A 17,738-nucleotide genomic window follows, 5' to 3' on the forward strand; every position below is an offset into this window, starting at 1 on the left:
CTGCCCATTCTTGCACTGCTATACCACTCTCATCTTCGTATTCATAACCCCACACATTACTATGGCAATTTAAATCCCCAATTACTATTTTCGTGTATTGATTCTGAAAATTGGAAGGATTACTAACAGTAAATTCAACTCCAGGTGGCTTATACAGAGAGGAGATGGTGCAGCTACCTACTTCTATAGTGAGGATTTCAATATCATTTTCCTCCGTGAAGGCTGTGGACTGAAGCTGAATATCAGGTCGGACAAATATGGCACTTCCGTACTTTTGGTGTGGCCGTTCAACAGCTAGACGCATTCCATTAATTTTTGGTCTACGCATTTCACTACTTCTGTGTGTCTCCCGTATGCACAGTATGTGGCAATTGTGTTGACTGCATAGATTTTGTAACAGTTCCTCTTTTGTTGAAGATATACCTTCAATGTTAATAGAAATAATTGTTAACTGTGGTCCTGAAAAGGACCGTGAAGATGATGTTTCTGGTGTGAAAGGATCAGCCGTCGGCACATTTCGTAATAATGTCTGACGTTGCCCAGGGTACACCCGATTGCTATTTAAATCTCTTTTTGCCATAATTGCAATCTTCGTGGAAGTTCCTTTCGTGTACCCCACTCTCGCATTGAAATCGCCCCTTAGCACTCTCTCTCCTTGCTGTTGACCCTGACTACGATGTCACTCAATGCTTCATAAAACTTGTCAATTTCATCCTCATCTGCACCCTCACATGGTGAATACACCGAGACAATTCTCGTCCTAATTCTTCCAAATGCAAAATAATACTTCGCTCATTTACGTGCCTAACAGAAACTATGTTGCGTGCAATAGTATTCCTGATAAACAGTCCTACCCCATACTCTGCCCTACCCTTTTTGACACCCGTCAAGTACATTTTATAATTTCCTCTCTTTATGCCTTTGCTGGCGGGACCTAGTGTTTACAGTGCACTAAGTCTTCTGGTATGGGCTAGAGCAATTTGTTACTTTCATAGATCTGTCTCTGTCTTATCCTTGGCTTTGACAAAATGAAAGTGACTGAGGTATGAGCAATGCTAGTAATGCCATTCCTTATGCAGCCAGTCCCTGCTATGAATGGTGTGAAAATATTGCTCATAGGGTCAGTTGGTGCATGCATTTCAGTGGGCTTGGCAGACTGATATGTAATAGCAACTTCTGGCTCAGTAAGGAAAGCAACGGGAAACTACCCCACTCCTCATTTCCCTAGTACGCCTCTTCAGTGATGCCTAGGCCATCTATGACAGCTCATGGCGGAACTGTTGAGGATCCAACCAGCCTTCGGGCTGATGACTAAACATACATATCCCATTACCCGAGCATCACTTACTTCTAGCACATCCAGATACATCCTCTTTGCTGACTCAGCCAGTTCTACTTTCTTTCTTCCATAAGCCCCATTAATATTAATAGCTCCCCATCAACTTCCATTTCGTTCGCCAAGTTTTTTCCAAGGAGTCCCTCGCCTGTCAAATGAGAGTGGGACTCTGTTACTCCCATAGGTCCGAGGCTTGCTTAAAATGTTCTGAGCTCGGTAAATTCATGAAGCAGGATGCTACCCTACTTGCACATAGTCCAAGTGGGGATCTATCCTCTAAGGGGTTAGGGACCACCGGTGGATTGTATAGTCCTAGCCGCCTGAGCACATGGAGGGCCAAGACTCAGAATATGTCCGAGATGCCAACTCCCAGTCCATAGCAACTGGTTTCCCGACTCTCAGGACCACTTAGTAGGTCACTCAGCCGTTGCCCATGGTTCACGAACTAGGACGTGACTACAGTAACCCACAACTTTAGGAAATTATTCATAATTCCCATCAGTTCATGTTGAAGAATCCAGACAATTTCCTGACGAATATTATGTTTCAGTTCTTGTATGATGTGCGGGTTCGTCTTGTACACGGCATTCTTTAATTTTCTCCAAAGATAATTATCGCGGATGGACAAATCGGGGGCTCAAAGGGGCCGCAAATTCCTACTAATAACTCTGTTCTATGGAATAACTTTATGAATTTCTCTCACTGAATTATTCGCAGTGTCAACATTGGCAAATTCTTGTTGAAAAAAAATGCAAAATCACGCTCCCTGGCGATTAACTCTCTGAAAAAAGGGGATTATATAGTATTCATATAAGTAGCCTAATCAACTGCATTCTCAAAAGAAATTTTCTGTGATTCTTTCATCACTCATAGCACATCATACACCAATGTTTACGTCATAGAGAGGCACTCCATGTACAAAGTCAGATTTAAAAGAACTCTAGTAAGTACTTTTTTATATACATACGTAACCATGGATGTGGAACTGGGCCTTGTGGGACTGTTTGTACGGTGTCTGCATTTTTCAAACTCCATTCACAAAATGTGTGTCTAAGTACAGGATCACCTGGTTGATAAATATGTGCCAAAGTTATTTTATACGGCTTTTGAAGTGTAAACATTTAGTACGCTTTCGCACAGACCCATATGAAATGCCCACTTGTACAAGGAGACGAAGTTATTTTTTTCGGATAGTTTCCCAAACGATGACTAATGAGCTAATTTCTCTTCAAAGAAAACCCTACGCTGCTTTTTTATTTCCTTAGGCTGGTTTCTTTCAGTTTCCTGAAATTTGTTATAAAGATTATGGACTGTTTTGCAACTTGGAACGTTTACACCGGAAATCTTTCTTGAAACCGTCTTTCATCTTCAGGAGCTGACTGAGTTAACATATATGAATCATATATAAAGGTACACTGTGCCGTTAAAAATGCACGAACCATAATGCCCTTTATGACTAATTACAGAATTAAGAAAATGACAAACAAGTCACACACTTGGCAGCAGCTGAAATACTACTGCGTCATCGGACACATGTACAGTGTCAGTCAGTAGGAATGCGCGCACACACCAAATGCCAGGGTCAGCGAACAAGACATGTGATGGCATGCCGTGCCAACCCATTCCCGCGCGCGGTGAATGAGTGGGGAACTTGCCCATAGGAAAGTAACGCGCGTGCCGGAGTAAAGCATATTTAACTACTCTGTATATTACACAGTGTGAGTTTACTAGCCAGAGAGAAAATCGTCTGCGTATAGCGAGTAAAGTAGCCTAGCCTTCAACTTTATTCACACCAGCACAGAGAATGGTGAGTTTACTAACTAACGATATTACACATAACAAATTTCGAAACTGTGAGTAAATTCGCAAGCTAGCAGCTAGCAAACTGGCCCTATGTACAGTAATTGAGGCTTTAGAAGGAGAAGATGTGTTACAAATTTAGTAGAACTGGTAACACTGCATTATGTCACCATAAACAAAAGTATGAACTTTATGGAAATTTATTCTGAGTTTAACTCTCTCTCTTCCTTTGTTTTTCTAGAATGAGGCTTGGTACACCTTGGAGCTCCACTGTTACGTAAGCTGGGTAGGTAAGCAGCTCGTTTCCCTCGCAATAGTAATACAATACAGAGTTACTCTTTACAACGATAATATATTCTTTTATTGCACAGATTTGGTTTGATGAATTTCTACAGTGGAAGGAAAGTGACTATGATGGTATCGATCGAATTATCGTGGATGAGCAGTCCATTTGGGTTCCAAACATCCTCGTTTATTCGGCGTAAGTATTCCACATAAAGACGTTATATAAACTACAAGGTAACGCATTGTTTCTGGTCAAATTGAGATATTCTTGCCTTGATATATCTGATGTTTTTATTATATACTATGAACAAGGAAAATTTAACGACGCACTCCCCAGGATAATAATATTATTTGTACAGGTAAATCATTTTTACCTTGTAAGACTTCTGGGAGAGTGGCGGGCTCATTACCAAGGCCAGGGACTCACCAATCCATCCCCAGAAATATGTTTACTTTTGTAATCCAATCTAATAAATCGTGTGTCATTTTTCCGTGCCGCTGGCATCAATAGTCACTGCCATTAGCTGAAATTTATACAATGTGGCATCACTCCCAGAACTGAACACAAATAGATGTCATTATCTATTCATCGCTGGGCATAGGAGTATGTGCTGTTAAGAAACCAATGGTGAAAAGAACTAAACGTAACTTAATGCCCTCAGTTGGTAGAAGTTCCAAAGAAGTAAGTAGGACCACAGCAAAAAACGAGCATCACACAGATGTACCTCTCGGAGATATGCGAGTCGTGTCTGTTGGGGAGAACGTCGTTAAGTATTACCCAGGAACAATTATGAAGAAAGTAACTTATTTTATTATTTGTTTAGGGCTATGGGGAGCAATCCTTCGTCGTTGGGAACGTCGATGGTGTGCGATGTGAGATCCAACGGAGAAGTTACTTGTTTCGCTCCAACACTCTTTAAGACGCACTGTGTTCCAGATCTCACGCACTGGCCTTTCGATACCCATAGTTGTAACCTTACACTCTCCTCTTGGGTAAATGATGGTGAACTGTCCGTAGTGAACTTCAGTTCAGTTGTCGTAAGTAGCGTTATATCATTTAGCAAAGCATGTAGAATGATCTCTAGTTTCGAACTATATCACCCTGCCCCCAAAAGTCATGTCGCTGAAATTTTACCCTTGTCGTTTCGCATAATGTTGACTATCCTACGCCAGTGAAAGCTGCGAAATGGTCACATGGTCACCTGTACAGCATCAGGTGATTCGTTCAGAATTTGCATCTATATTTCATAAATTAAAATTGTAAGTCAACACTGTGGAAGAATAAGGTGGATTCAGACATATAAACATTATTAGAGAGATCTTTATATCTTGTAAATATGTATATCTAAGATGGAAATTGCCCAAGATCAGAGTCATTTCTCGTAAAATATAGTGTGTGCAATGCACTATGTCTACGGTATGTCTTTGGTAGAATAAATGTGTTATTATCATCACATTCCACCAGTCTGTTCCTTGTCTTTGACAATATGAAAAAAGATTAATGTATGAACCAAGCATCGCTATTCTTCATGCATTCAATCCCCGTGATAATTGCTATGAAAGTATGGCTTCAGTTGGTGCATGCTATTTTGTGGGATTGGTGAACTGGTATGTAATATAACTTTCTGGGCGCAATGAGGAAAACAACGGGTAACTCCTTCGCTCCATATCTCCTCAGTGTGCCTCTTTAGTGAATCCAGACTCTCTACGACTGCTGATTGTGGAAAGTTTCGGGATCCAATCAGTATTTGGGCAGAGGGCTGAACATACATGTACAGGAATCAATGTTCTATCACGCAATAATTCAAGTAACAGTTAAATGGAGCAGCAGTTCAACTCGTGATACTAGAATGACTCTCTAACAAAATATTACCTGCATGGACTTGTATTCTCGTACTGATATTCCGTAGCTGCTCGTACGGAAGTGTAGAAAAATTTAGTTAGCAGGGAAGAAATATGGAATGACTTTTAGAAGAATGTTCTAGTCGTTGTACATTGTCATCTAGAGCGCTTTTTTCTGCGGGCTCTATGCGCTGTCGTCTTTCTTTCTTGTATTTAAAGCCTTCTCTTGAACATAATGTATTTTAAATGAACTCTTAACACCTCTAAATTTCTCCTGAAATAATCTCCTAACTACATGAGTGGATTCTATACCAATATCATCTTTGTGAAACTCACAACCTTACTTTTCACCCCGTCTGCCCATCTTGCAATCACCTACTCTCTTGTAACTTATATATTTACTTTTATAATATAACATTCATCCGCTAAAAGCCTTATCTCCGATTTCAGTTCATTATTAATATCATTTATATATATATAAGAAAATATTACCGGATTACATAATGCTTCACCTACTCTAATTCTCTGAATTCTATTTTCTGGAAATATATCCACTTAACGGGACCATTGTAAGTACCTAGATGTTAATATAAGGAAAGGTCTTCATTGGGGTAATCACATAAAAGGGGATTGTAAATATATATATAGATCTCTTCATGTAGTTATGAGGGTATTTAGGGGTTATAGTAGGGATGTAAAGGAGAGAACATATAAGTCTATCGTAAGGCTATAACTAGAGTATGGTTCCAGAGTATGGCACCCTCACCAGGCTTACTTGATACGAGTACTAGAATAAATACGAAGAAAAGCAGCTCGTTTACTCTGGATAATTTACAGCAAAAGAGTAGAGTTACGAAAATGTTATCAACTTTGGGCCGGGAAGACTAGTGAGAAAGGAGACGAGCTGCTCAACTAAGCGTATGTTCCGAGCTGTCAGTGGAGAGATGCCGTGCAAGGACATTTATAGACGAATAAATTTGAGGGTGTTTTTAAAAGTAGGAAAGTTAATGTGAAGATTAAGTTGGAAGTGAAAAGAACAAATTGGGCCAAATATTCGTTTATAGGAAGAGTAGTTATGGAATGGAGTAATTTACCAAGGGAAGTGTTCGATAAATTTCCAAATTCTCTAAAATTATTTGAGCAAAGACTACGTTTAGCTACTGATAGGGAATCTGCCACTTGGGCGACTGCGTTAAGTGTAGATCAGTGGTGACTGATGGACAGAAATATATAAAGTTACAAAAGAAAGAGAGAGAGACAACAGAGGGGTTTGGAAAGAGGTAACAGTAAAGGACGTATCGGGCCTGTCCACATGCTAAGCAGGCTACCAGGCAGATATGGTATTAAGATCAGTGGTACTGGAAGTTGATAATAAGGGCCAGGAGAAAACCCCATAGGCATAAATGCGAGTATAAAGATGCCTAAGGTAAAAACCTGGCTATTCTCGTTAAAATACCTTACCACACCACAAATCCCGCTAGGCAGGGTTTCCTTCCGCCCATACCATCATTTTGGCTAAGGTCGTGATACCTTACCACTGAAGTTTCTCCGGGAAGACGTTTCACAGATAACACGCACACTCAGTAGTTATGTTTATAATAGTGATCATAATAACTTATAGCTTATTGGAATGTATTATATGTTTATGAATTCTTGGCAGTGGAACACACTCGCCGTGCACATGCCAGTCCTGGAATGGAAGTTGTTGAATGTATCTTACTCACTGAACGCAACACAAGAATATGGCATCCTCATAGAGCAGAACTGCTACACGTTCGTCATCCAGCGCCGTTCAATGGGATATGCAGCCACAGTCGTTGTTTCTGCAGTAGGTATGTCTTCTCCTCTAGTAAACTACAATAGATTCGAATTTAGATGTATTTATACGGATCTTTCATTTTGTAAAGATTATAAATTGCATTGGCGTGACTGTTATCAGTCTGAAGAAACATCTTACTACCAATCACACTGGTGAGTCACAGAAAATATTATCCTATATTTCACTAGAAGTGGGACAGAAAGAAGCTTCTTGGGGAATAGTTCAAAGAGTTGAGACCTCGCTTTAAATAGATGTACTGATAGCTCAAATAAAGAAACCTCACACTGTTGGAGAACAAACTATTGGCCTTTCATGTAGAATTACAGTTGAAATAATACTTGGTGAAGAATATAAGTTTCAAAAGGAAATTATTCATGACTTCCTTATTGCTGTTCAAATCGTTGTGGACCCTCGAGAAAAAATGCATCGCTACATCGGACGATGAGATGCTTCCTTCTCCTACTTATCCTCTCAAAAAAATTCAGTCAGCCACACACATGTGAGATATCATCCAACAAAAACGAACAAATCGTACAGAAAATAAAATTTCATAGTAAATTGGCTTTGCAAATGAACGAGAGTGCCGACACCAGGGGGAAATCACAACTCCTTGAGTTTATTGGATTATTTATTGTTATTACTGAGCAGTTTCCTTTCTTTAGAATGATGAGGATTACAATCACTGGCCCCGATATTTGCGTTTCTGTTACCACCTGCCCAAATGGCCGCTACCCTTCATGAAAAGACTGTTGTACGAACGGTGCACCATCCATTTCTGGGATATGTAAAGATTTTACTGGCCAAGTTTTTGGTGAAATTCCTTCCTTTATAAAAAAATATCTGTTTTCTTGCACTGTTTACGTACACAGAAATACATCATTTGCAAGATATAGTGATGAAGAGCTTACTTCAGCCTTTAACCAGGTTGGGAAAATGATTAATTACATGTAAAGAATCTACCTTTGAAGTCTATGATCTTTGAACAGTTATGTAGGGAAATGGATGTTGCTCACAGCTCATTAATATTTCAAATAGAAGTGAGGTGGATACGCTACACAAGTTCCAAACAGACATACAGTTCCAAAAATCTATTTTCTAAAAAAGATGGTATATTTGTATATTCTAACAACCTTCCACTCCATATTTCTAGAAGGAAACCTGTTTACAGAATGGGTTACTAGTATTTTTTGTCCTTGTGCTTTACAACACACTAAGCTACTGAACACTACAACCTTATAAATAAAATAAGTTACAGTACATTTGAATTCCCTATACATGATGTAATAATCAGGTACAACCAACCTTCAGAGCACATTCCTCACGCGAAGAAGAATAAAATATCTTATATGGACATGGTTCCGGAAACGCTTTATTTCCATGTCAGAACTTATTTCCAACAGCTCTAGATCAAGGGCGTAGCCAAGGGGGGAGGTTTACTGGGGGAGGGGGTGATAGAACCCTCTCCCCACGGAAATTTTACAAAAAAAGGAAATAAAGAGAAAGTTACAACCTATATAAAGTTGTATGGGGTCCGCTGTCTGTAATTTCTTTTGCTTTGCCAATTTTTCAGATATTTATCCGTTTTAGGTCAACTCAAGACCGAATCGGTGGTTTTTACTTTTCGTGTCTGTCTGTTTGTCTGTCTGTTCCACCATCACGTCGAAACGGCTGGATAGATCTCAACCAAACTTCATATTTGGAGTATACTCATCCCGGGGAAGGTTTCGATATGCCTACCATTTTAAAATATTTGAATAGCCAGGGGGTTTATAGGAAAACCAGAACGGTTTTCCTCCATTTTCTCTTATATTATTGATTTTCTGTAAACTCCGCGGACCGTATGTGAAACGTCTCTTCATTTTAAACAACTTTTGTTATGTTCATAATTTACATTACTCTTCACATGACGGAGAAATTTACTATTTCTGCGGGTATCATGCTCTGCATTGAGTGACCGACAGACCGACAACGAACCTACAGGTTACCATGGCAATGTCTCTGACTGCTTGCCAGCAGGGAAGTGACGTATTGGCATTTTCCTCATCATGCTTTTAAATTCGTGGTTGTTCCTTGGGTAGAAGGCAAGAGAGGCGTCAATCGGCCTATCTGCGGGATATTGGCGGAATATCGTTGGAGGTTATAACCGCTCTTGAATAGATTGTCATAACACCATTAGTCATCTTCTTATCTGTTTACCTAAGAATCACTGCGCCTAAATTTCTCCTCTGTTACCTCTTTATTATATCCTTAACTCACGCCAGCATAATTTATTGAGAGGCATTTGATTTTCCAATACATTCACTTGGAACTGCCCTCAATTATAATCCATTTTCTATTAATTTCAACTTTCTTAACTGTATTATTTTCTTCCTTAATTACTCCGTATGTACGCGAATGCTAAAATCTACTGGATATATTTCCTCCAAACTTCATATTTAGAATCGACCTGTCGTTGGGTAGGTTTTAGGGCAAATATTGTTTCTAAATCCCTGAACTGACTGGGTGTTTATACGAAACCAAAACCGTGATTTTGCACGCCCACAAAATATATACAACCAAACTTAATGGAAATCTATCTGCCTTAATGGAAATTAATTTCTAAACCTTTTTTCTCATGTGCATCATTTCGATACGAGGATTAATAAGGGAGATATAATTACCGGACCATTTATCGGTACAAGTCCCATCAGACTTGCGTGGTGCGTGTAAAGCGTATTTCTTACAACTTGAAAACTACTGAAGATATTCGAACCAAACTTTATATTTAGCATCCACCTGTCCAAAGGTAGGTTTTAAAGGTCAATAACATTTCATGTTCCCGGAATAGACTGGTGATTTATAGGGAACCGAAATGGTGACTTTACTCTTCCACAATATATAGAGTACAAGACCAAACTGACTGGAAATCGATCAAATGTGATGGAATTCCATCTATAAAACTTTTTTTCATGTGCATTTTTTCGTCAGGAGGATTAATAAGGGAGATATCATGAATGGTCAGTTTTGCAGGTTAAGTCCAACGGACATAGCCCAAAAGGTGTTGTACGTGGAGCAGATTCCTTATCTATCTATATAAATAAAATCGTAACGACTGTGTGCCTCTACATTGACTATTTTGGCAAAATTTTCGTACAGCTACCCGTTTAAGGGGTAATAATGACCATCTGCATATTTTTTTGGTTTAGTTTCCTGAAAGTCCTAATTTTTACCCTCCTCGCCCAAAATCCAGATTGCGGCATAATCTGCCAGACGAAAAATAAAATTGAAATTTGACAAAATTATACGTTTTAGCCTGTAACGGACAGAAAACTTCCAAGATCTTTAAATTTTTCACTTTTTATCCCCGAAGAACATCGAAATATGGAGGCAATTTTAATGATGGTGCAGACCTTCGGAAGTCGTATCACATAACGGATTGCACAATCTCCGTTCAATTTGGAATGATCTACAACCTTGGTCTTGTGAATTTTTGTCGTATCTGTATCCCTTTTACGTTTGATTTTTCTCTATTAATCGATGTTAAGTAAATTTGGACTTTTCACATGCATCATTCATACTTTCAATCACTTATAGGAAATATAGAATCATCAAACTCTTCACGAAAATTGACCCACCCAGTAGTCATATGTGAGCCAAATGCTATGTACGTAGCTTTCACATAATTATCCAAAAAGTAACGCAATGTGAGATAATCTTACAAAAACTTTAACCTGTTCAATTTCTAACTCAATCTGACCCAAGAATAGATGAGATATCATAGGACCAGCCATTTAGGCCACTAAATCCGGCGTCTTATGGTACAATCTACAATCCTTTGTCGATATGACGTACGTTTAGCAGCAGTTAATCTGTAAATGAAGGTCTGCAATAGTGTAAACACGCGTATACTTTCGAATGTCGATCTATATATATTCACTGATGTCGATTTGTAGCGATCGGGAAAGGGTGTGTCTGCTATTGTAATCAGCTCTCCCCACACCGACTTTGACTGGCAGTAGGAATGGGGTCCTACTCCAACTCCTGTGCAACTGGCATTAGTAAGGAAGGTCTGCCATTGTAATGAATAGTTCACTTCTCGATTTGACTTGCAGAAGGCAAGGGAGCATGCAGTTTTGTTTAAAACTTCCCTACCCGATTGTGTTTTGCAGTAGGCAAGGGTGCCCGCAATTATAAACAAATGTCCTCACCTAAAATGTTACTGGTATTAAGCATAGTGGCCTGCTATTTTGATGGAAACTCACCAGCTTGGTGTGACTGGCAGTAAGCTGGCTGGCAGTAGGAAAAGGGACCTGACATTATAATGATAACTGCAAAACTCAATTTGGACTGATAGTAGGGTAGTTGCCTGCCATTATAATAGAAACTCCTCAACTGTTATCTGTCTGGAAGTAGGAAAGCGGGGCTGCCATTGTAACAAAAACTCCCTAAATCGATTGTGACCGCGCAGTAGGCAATGGGGCCTGCAATTATAATGTAAATTTCCCAACTCGATTGTGAATGGCAGTAGGCAAGTGAGCCTGCCGTTATATCACAAGTCTGTAACAAACACTTTACATTGGAAACAGCGTATAGGGACCTCCCCATGCTGTTTCTCGGATAACGCTGAGAGACATGCAATTTACTGCATATACAGTATTTACTTCGATATTCGAATACAATGTAGAACACCGTAGCGAAGCACGGGTACATTTGCTAGTAAACAATAAAATAAATAAACATTCAGAGACATTATTGTAGAACCAACAGATGTGTGCAATCTATTTTCTAAGATGCCTCGAAATTTGGATGTAGCATTCGCATTACCATGATTCTATTGTTCCTATTGTTCTTGTTCTGTATTTTAATGTAATATTTTGTAGTGTAGGCCTACTGCAATCGGAATATCGATATAATTCACTTGTATCAGTGTTTATAATGACACGTCTTGTACGCGCGCACCACACATGAACAAGCACCTTCAATGTGCTCTATCATCATTTTGTAGCTAAAAACCTCCCCCCACCGACCCTAGCTAGGCTACTGCTCTACATAGTACATTATAATAATAATTTCGTGTGGCTATTTCTAGCCGAGTGCAGCCCTTGTAAGGCAGACCCTCCGATGAGGGTGGGCGGCATCTGCCATGTGTAGGAAACTGCGTGTTATTGTGGTGGAGGATAGTGTTATATGTGGTGTGTGAGTTGCAGGGATGTTAAGGACAGCACAAAAACCCAGCCCCCGGGCCATTGGAATTAACCAATGAAGGTTAAAATCCCCGACCCGGCCGGGAATCGAACCCGGAACCCTCTGAACCGAAGGCCAGTACGCTGACCATTCAGCCAACGAGTCGGACACATAGTACATTAATATTATGGGAAACACACAGAAGCAGCATGCAGCATGGAACGCTTTCTTACACGAAATGTTAGCATTGATGCATACATCAGGCCGCATTGGATCCTGGATGCGCTGATGTATCCCTGGAGTGGTACGTTCTGTTCTGTATGTTTCCCACGGTTAACGTATTATGTACACTTGTAGAAAATGAGTTCTAACATGGAATTAGAGCGTTCAAGGACCCATCTCCATATTACATATTTTCTTTTTCAACGTGTGAGAAATGTGTCCTAAAAGTTTAGCCTACCTTTTTGTTACACTCTGTATACATTATACATGAACGTTGTTACAGCTGGACTGAGTGGCTCAGACAGTTGAAGAGCTGCTCTTCTGACCTCAGCTTGGCAGGTTCGAACCTGGCTCAGTCCGGTGGTATTTTAAGGTCAGCCTCGTATCGGTAGATTTACTGGCACGCAAAAGAACTCACGCGGGGCTAAATTCCGGCATCTTGGAGAACCGTAAAAGTAGTTTGTGGAACGTAAAGCCAATAACATTATTATTATTATTATTATTATTATTATTATTATTATTATTATTATTATTATTATTATTATTATTATTACCATTGTTAAAAGTGTACAAGCCTTGATATTTTATACATATAATGATAGTTGATAACGATCAATATGATCTTCTTCTTGCCAGTCTTTCTCCCAGTTTATTGGAGTCGGCACTTGATGTGAATTCGATCCAGTTTTACGGCGAGATGTCCTTCACCTCAACTCCATGTGGAGGGATGTATTCACCACTGCGTGTTTCTGGGGTGGTTGGTAGTGAAGTGTGTTTTGTGAAGATGAAGGGAAGTGTGTGTTGAGACGGACAAAAATACCCAGACCCCGAGACAGAGAAATTAACCATACGCAGTAAAACATCCCTGACCCGACTGCGAATCGAACCCGGGATCCTCTGAACTGAAGGCCAGTGCGCTCAAAATTCAGTTAAGTAGCGGGGCAAATACCGAATATGATATATCAGATCATTACGTCATCAGAATCATCCGTGAATGATGGCGGTAGAATACATACACGATGACGATGTCCCGTGTCTGTCGTAAGAGGTGATTAAGGGAGGACCTGCCATGAGAACGTGAGAACGTGGTTTGGTGACCACGGGTTCCCTAGCTGAGCCTAGTAATGCTTCTAATTACTAAGATAGTAGTAAGCTCAACCTATAGTATTGTAAGCCGTAGTCTAAATAACTGGAAATACTTAAGCTGTTTGTGATGATGATGAGGCTGGATTTAGAATGTTAAACTAGCAGTATTTCTTGTAATATTTTATTTCCATGCAATTGCTTGTTGTACTCTTGTTCTAGTTTGTTTTGTTGTTGTTCTTGTTCTTGTTGTTGTTGTTGTTCAATCAATCACTACTGATCTGCATTTAGGGCAGTCGCCCGGGTGGCAGATTCCTTATCTGTTATTTTCCTAGCCTTTTCTTAAATGATTACAAAGAAATTTGAAATTTATTAAACACTTCCCTTGGTAAGTTATTCCAGTCCCTAATTCTCCTTCCTATAAAAGAATATTTGCCATAATTTGTCCTCTTGAATCCCAGCTTTATCTTCATGTTGTGATCCTTCCTACTTTCAAAGACACTACTCAAACTTATTCGTCCACTGATGTCATTGTTGGGTAAGTATGTTTTAACTTTATTATCACACTACTGTAAGTCATCATTGCCACCGGGATATTACCTGATTTGTTAATAATACTAACTTGTGTTAGGCACTTCACGTTCCTCTTTCACATCCGACCTCCCTTAGTTAATTCTTGGCCTCTTCAGTCCCCGATGGTATTAAGTTTGTGAAGCCTAGGGAGCCGTCTTCCAGCCCTGTATGGCCGCGCTCTTTCTTTTATCCGAGACCTTTATTCTTCGAAGGATCGGACCTTTCCATTTTGATTCGTGTTAACATAGGATGGTTGTCCAGTTGTACTTCCTCTTAAAGCAATAATCACCACCACTACATTTTGGGAAATATTATTTCAATGCTAATAGAATAATTAGCAGGCACCTTTTACCCTGATGCTTTTAAGCTGTACTAATGAAATTATTGTCGAAACCTATTGTTCTCAGTGATAGCGGCCCTGACGCTGTCAATGTTCTGGGTGGATCCCAGTGGAGGAGAACGGATTCTTATCGGAGGCTGCAGTGTGCTTGCTCATTGCCTCTACCTCGTCTATTTGGGATGGATACTGCACCCCAGCGCCAAAACTTGTCCGCTTATAGGTAAGATTTCAATATTACGCACGATGTCCGTTGTAATATTCATCATCATCATCATCATCATCATCATCATCATCATCATCATCATCATCAAATCAAAGGCAGTCGCTCACTGGAAAGTACAGTGATTGTCTTCCGAGTGCGTCAGTGTTACCAATATCATATGTCCTTAGATGTCCAAAGAGATCAATTCTCAGACCACAAATTCTACCATATGATGGCACATCGAATATATCATTGCTTATTATTGTAATGGAGTGGTTCCAATCCGGAGACGCGAAAAATGTAAAGGTGGCCCAGCCAACTAACTCAGAAGGGAAAAGAAAGTTGGGAGTGTCTTTCTGTCCATTCTTTCAAAATCTCTCTTCCAGTTTTGTATCCCAGTGTCTATGTACTGAAGCACAGGTTCAGGTAAATTGTTGTTTTTAAAACTGTTCGGGTTAATTATGTGTGGCAATAATTAATTCATCATCATCATCTTAAACCATTTCCAGTTGTCCGTGTATGGTGTGCGAGTGCTCTGCATTTCGTTCGGTACTTGTAGCACTCTCCTTCCACTAACTTGTCTCAATCATGACCACTCTGCAGTATATCCTTCTTTACTTTCTTTTCGGTCTTCCAAGCGTTCGACTTCTTTCTACCGTTCTTTCAGATTCCCTACTTGTTTCCTTGCAGTTCTGTTAGCAGGCATCTTCCTCATGTGTCCAAACCACTTCAGTCTCGTTTCCTGAATCTTGTTGTGGAGATAATCACTTAATCCCACTTCTTCTCTGATCTCATTTTCCTGGTTTTCTGTACCATGGTTTGAAGTAATTTAATTTCAGATGCCTGAAGTTCAGAATTATCCCTATGGTTCGCTTCGATGGCTCCGAGGCTGTATGTTTCGTATATTAAGACATGTATAGTGTCATTTTAGTTTCCAGAGGTACCCGTTACTTCCTCGAAGTTTTATTTTATTTATTTATCATTTAGTTGTAACTTCTTTCAGGTGGTGAACTTGGGGGTATCTGGCCCCATCTTACATTTAACTACATTTGACAACTATTAGGTGCGGGGTGGGGTAGCGTGGTTAGCTCAGTGGCTTAGCTGCTAGATTCCCATTCGGAAAGCTGAGGTTGGAATTAAAGTAGATCCCCAGTTGAGATTATCATCTCAAATATTACGTAGCTTCAAGAAGGGCATTTGGCCTTAAACCCCTGGTCAAAACCGAAATGGGCGTGAGTGGCTCCAACGACTCCACAAATTTATTTATTTATTTATTTATTAAATCATATACCATCAACAGATACAGACTCCATTTACAGGTGGATTTTGCACAACATAATGCACATTATCAATAACAGAATTTGAGAATAGATGACAAGAGAGTAGGCCTAGTATTTAAAACATTGAAAAATAAACGTGATAAATAATATAACAAATTTAGTACGCTTGTTATTTGCACCAGCATATTTAGTATAAATATTTATATTATTATACAGAATTTTTCTAACATATTATTTTAACAAAAACCTGTCATGCCCGTTTTTCATTTACACTAACTTCTAAATACTGATACAATATTTTATTTTAGCTCAGAGGATGTTATCTGAAACTATACAGTTTCCACATGATACATGAAGTCTCGAAGAGCCATTGTAAAGTCCATTCTCTGATTACATGCAGCAATTTTGTTAAAAGGATGACACATTCTAACTACTGGAGAATGTTTGTGGTTCACTGTTCTAGAGCTTGCAATAATATGTTTGTCTTGTCCGTAAATTCATAATGTTCACATTAAAGTTCACTCTAGGATGAGCTGATGGAAGTTGACTGAGTGGAGTGAGCGCGCATATTAATGCCTTACGGCTATTTAGCCAAGCTCTGCATTGGGTTTGAACTCCACCCTAGCCTGCCCTGAGAACGGTGGTTTCCCACTTTCACTTCTAGGCAAAAGCCGGGATAGTTCCAATTCATAGGTCACAGTCATCATTCATTTCATCATCATTACCTCCGCAACTGAGGCTGAGAAAGACGTCCGGCCGTAAAACGTATCATATAAATTCATTTCACCTCATCCCAACCCGGCATTAATAAACAGGGCTAATGAGTATTAAACACCCTCTATAGATACATGAACAACCCAACAGAGGTGCAGTATAATAACACATTCTTACATGCATACAAATATTTAAATAGTATTGTACCGGGCGAGTTGCCGTGCGGTTAGAGGCGCGTGGCTGTGAGTTTGCATCTGGGAGATAGTGGGTTCGAATCCCAGTGTCGGCAGCCCTGAAAATTGTTTTCCGTGGTGTTGCATTTTCACACCAGGCAAATGCTGGGCTGTACATTAATTGAGGCCACGGCCACTTCCTTCCACCTCCTAGGTCTTTCCTATCCCATCGTCATCATAAGACCAATCTGTGTCGGTGCGAGGTAAAACCACTAGCAAAAAAATAAAAATAGTATTGTACCGAGCAAGTCGCTATCAGTTTGCGAGGTCGTGGACTACAAGTCGCCACATCGGCTGACCAGACGCTTCATCCTCCCAGTTGCCGATATCAGTTTGGTTCTTCTTCATGTCAGACCCTAGAATGTGGTTATTGTGATTAGCTGCCACCCCCGGAGGCTCGGGTTCGATTCCCGGCTCTGCCACGAAATTTGAAGAGTGATATGAGGGCTGGAACGGGGTCCACTCAGCCTCGGGAGGCCAACTGAGTAGAGGAGGGCTCGATTCCCACCCCATCCATCCTGGAAGTGGTTTTCCGTGGTTTCCAACTTCTCCAGGCAAATGCCGGGATGCTACCTAACTTAAGGCCACGGTCGCTTCCTTCCCTCTTCCTTGTCTATCCCTTCCAATCTTTCCATCCCCCCGCAAAGCCCCTGTTCAGCATGGTAGGTAAGGCCACCTGGGCGAGGTACTGGTCATCCTCCCCAGTTGTATCCCCGACCCAGAGTCTGAAACTCCAGGACACTGCCCTTGAGGCGGTAAAGGTGGGATCCTTCGCTGAGTCCGAGGGAAAAGCCAACCCTGAAGGGTAAGCAGATTAAGAAAGAAAGTTCAAGATAAAAAGCGGAA

At 40.2% G+C, this 17,738-nt stretch overlaps 1 protein-coding gene across 1 annotated transcript in view; it reads left to right on the forward strand.

Annotated features, from left to right (window-relative positions):
* LOC136874833 (neuronal acetylcholine receptor subunit alpha-9) overlaps window positions 1–17,738 on the forward strand; it is a 48,313-nt gene that overhangs the window by 18,234 nt on the left and 12,341 nt on the right. Inside the window, exons 3-7 of the mRNA XM_068227817.1 lie at window positions 3,378–3,422; window positions 3,508–3,617; window positions 4,246–4,459; window positions 6,924–7,095; window positions 14,531–14,683. Of these exons, the coding sequence (XP_068083918.1) occupies window positions 3,378–3,422; window positions 3,508–3,617; window positions 4,246–4,459; window positions 6,924–7,095; window positions 14,531–14,683 (694 nt within the window). The remainder of the gene's footprint in view (window positions 1–3,377; window positions 3,423–3,507; window positions 3,618–4,245; window positions 4,460–6,923; window positions 7,096–14,530; window positions 14,684–17,738) is intronic.

This window comes from Anabrus simplex, chromosome 5 (assembly GCF_040414725.1).
Source record: "Anabrus simplex isolate iqAnaSimp1 chromosome 5, ASM4041472v1, whole genome shotgun sequence".
Taxonomy (NCBI): domain Eukaryota; kingdom Metazoa; phylum Arthropoda; class Insecta; order Orthoptera; family Tettigoniidae; genus Anabrus; species Anabrus simplex.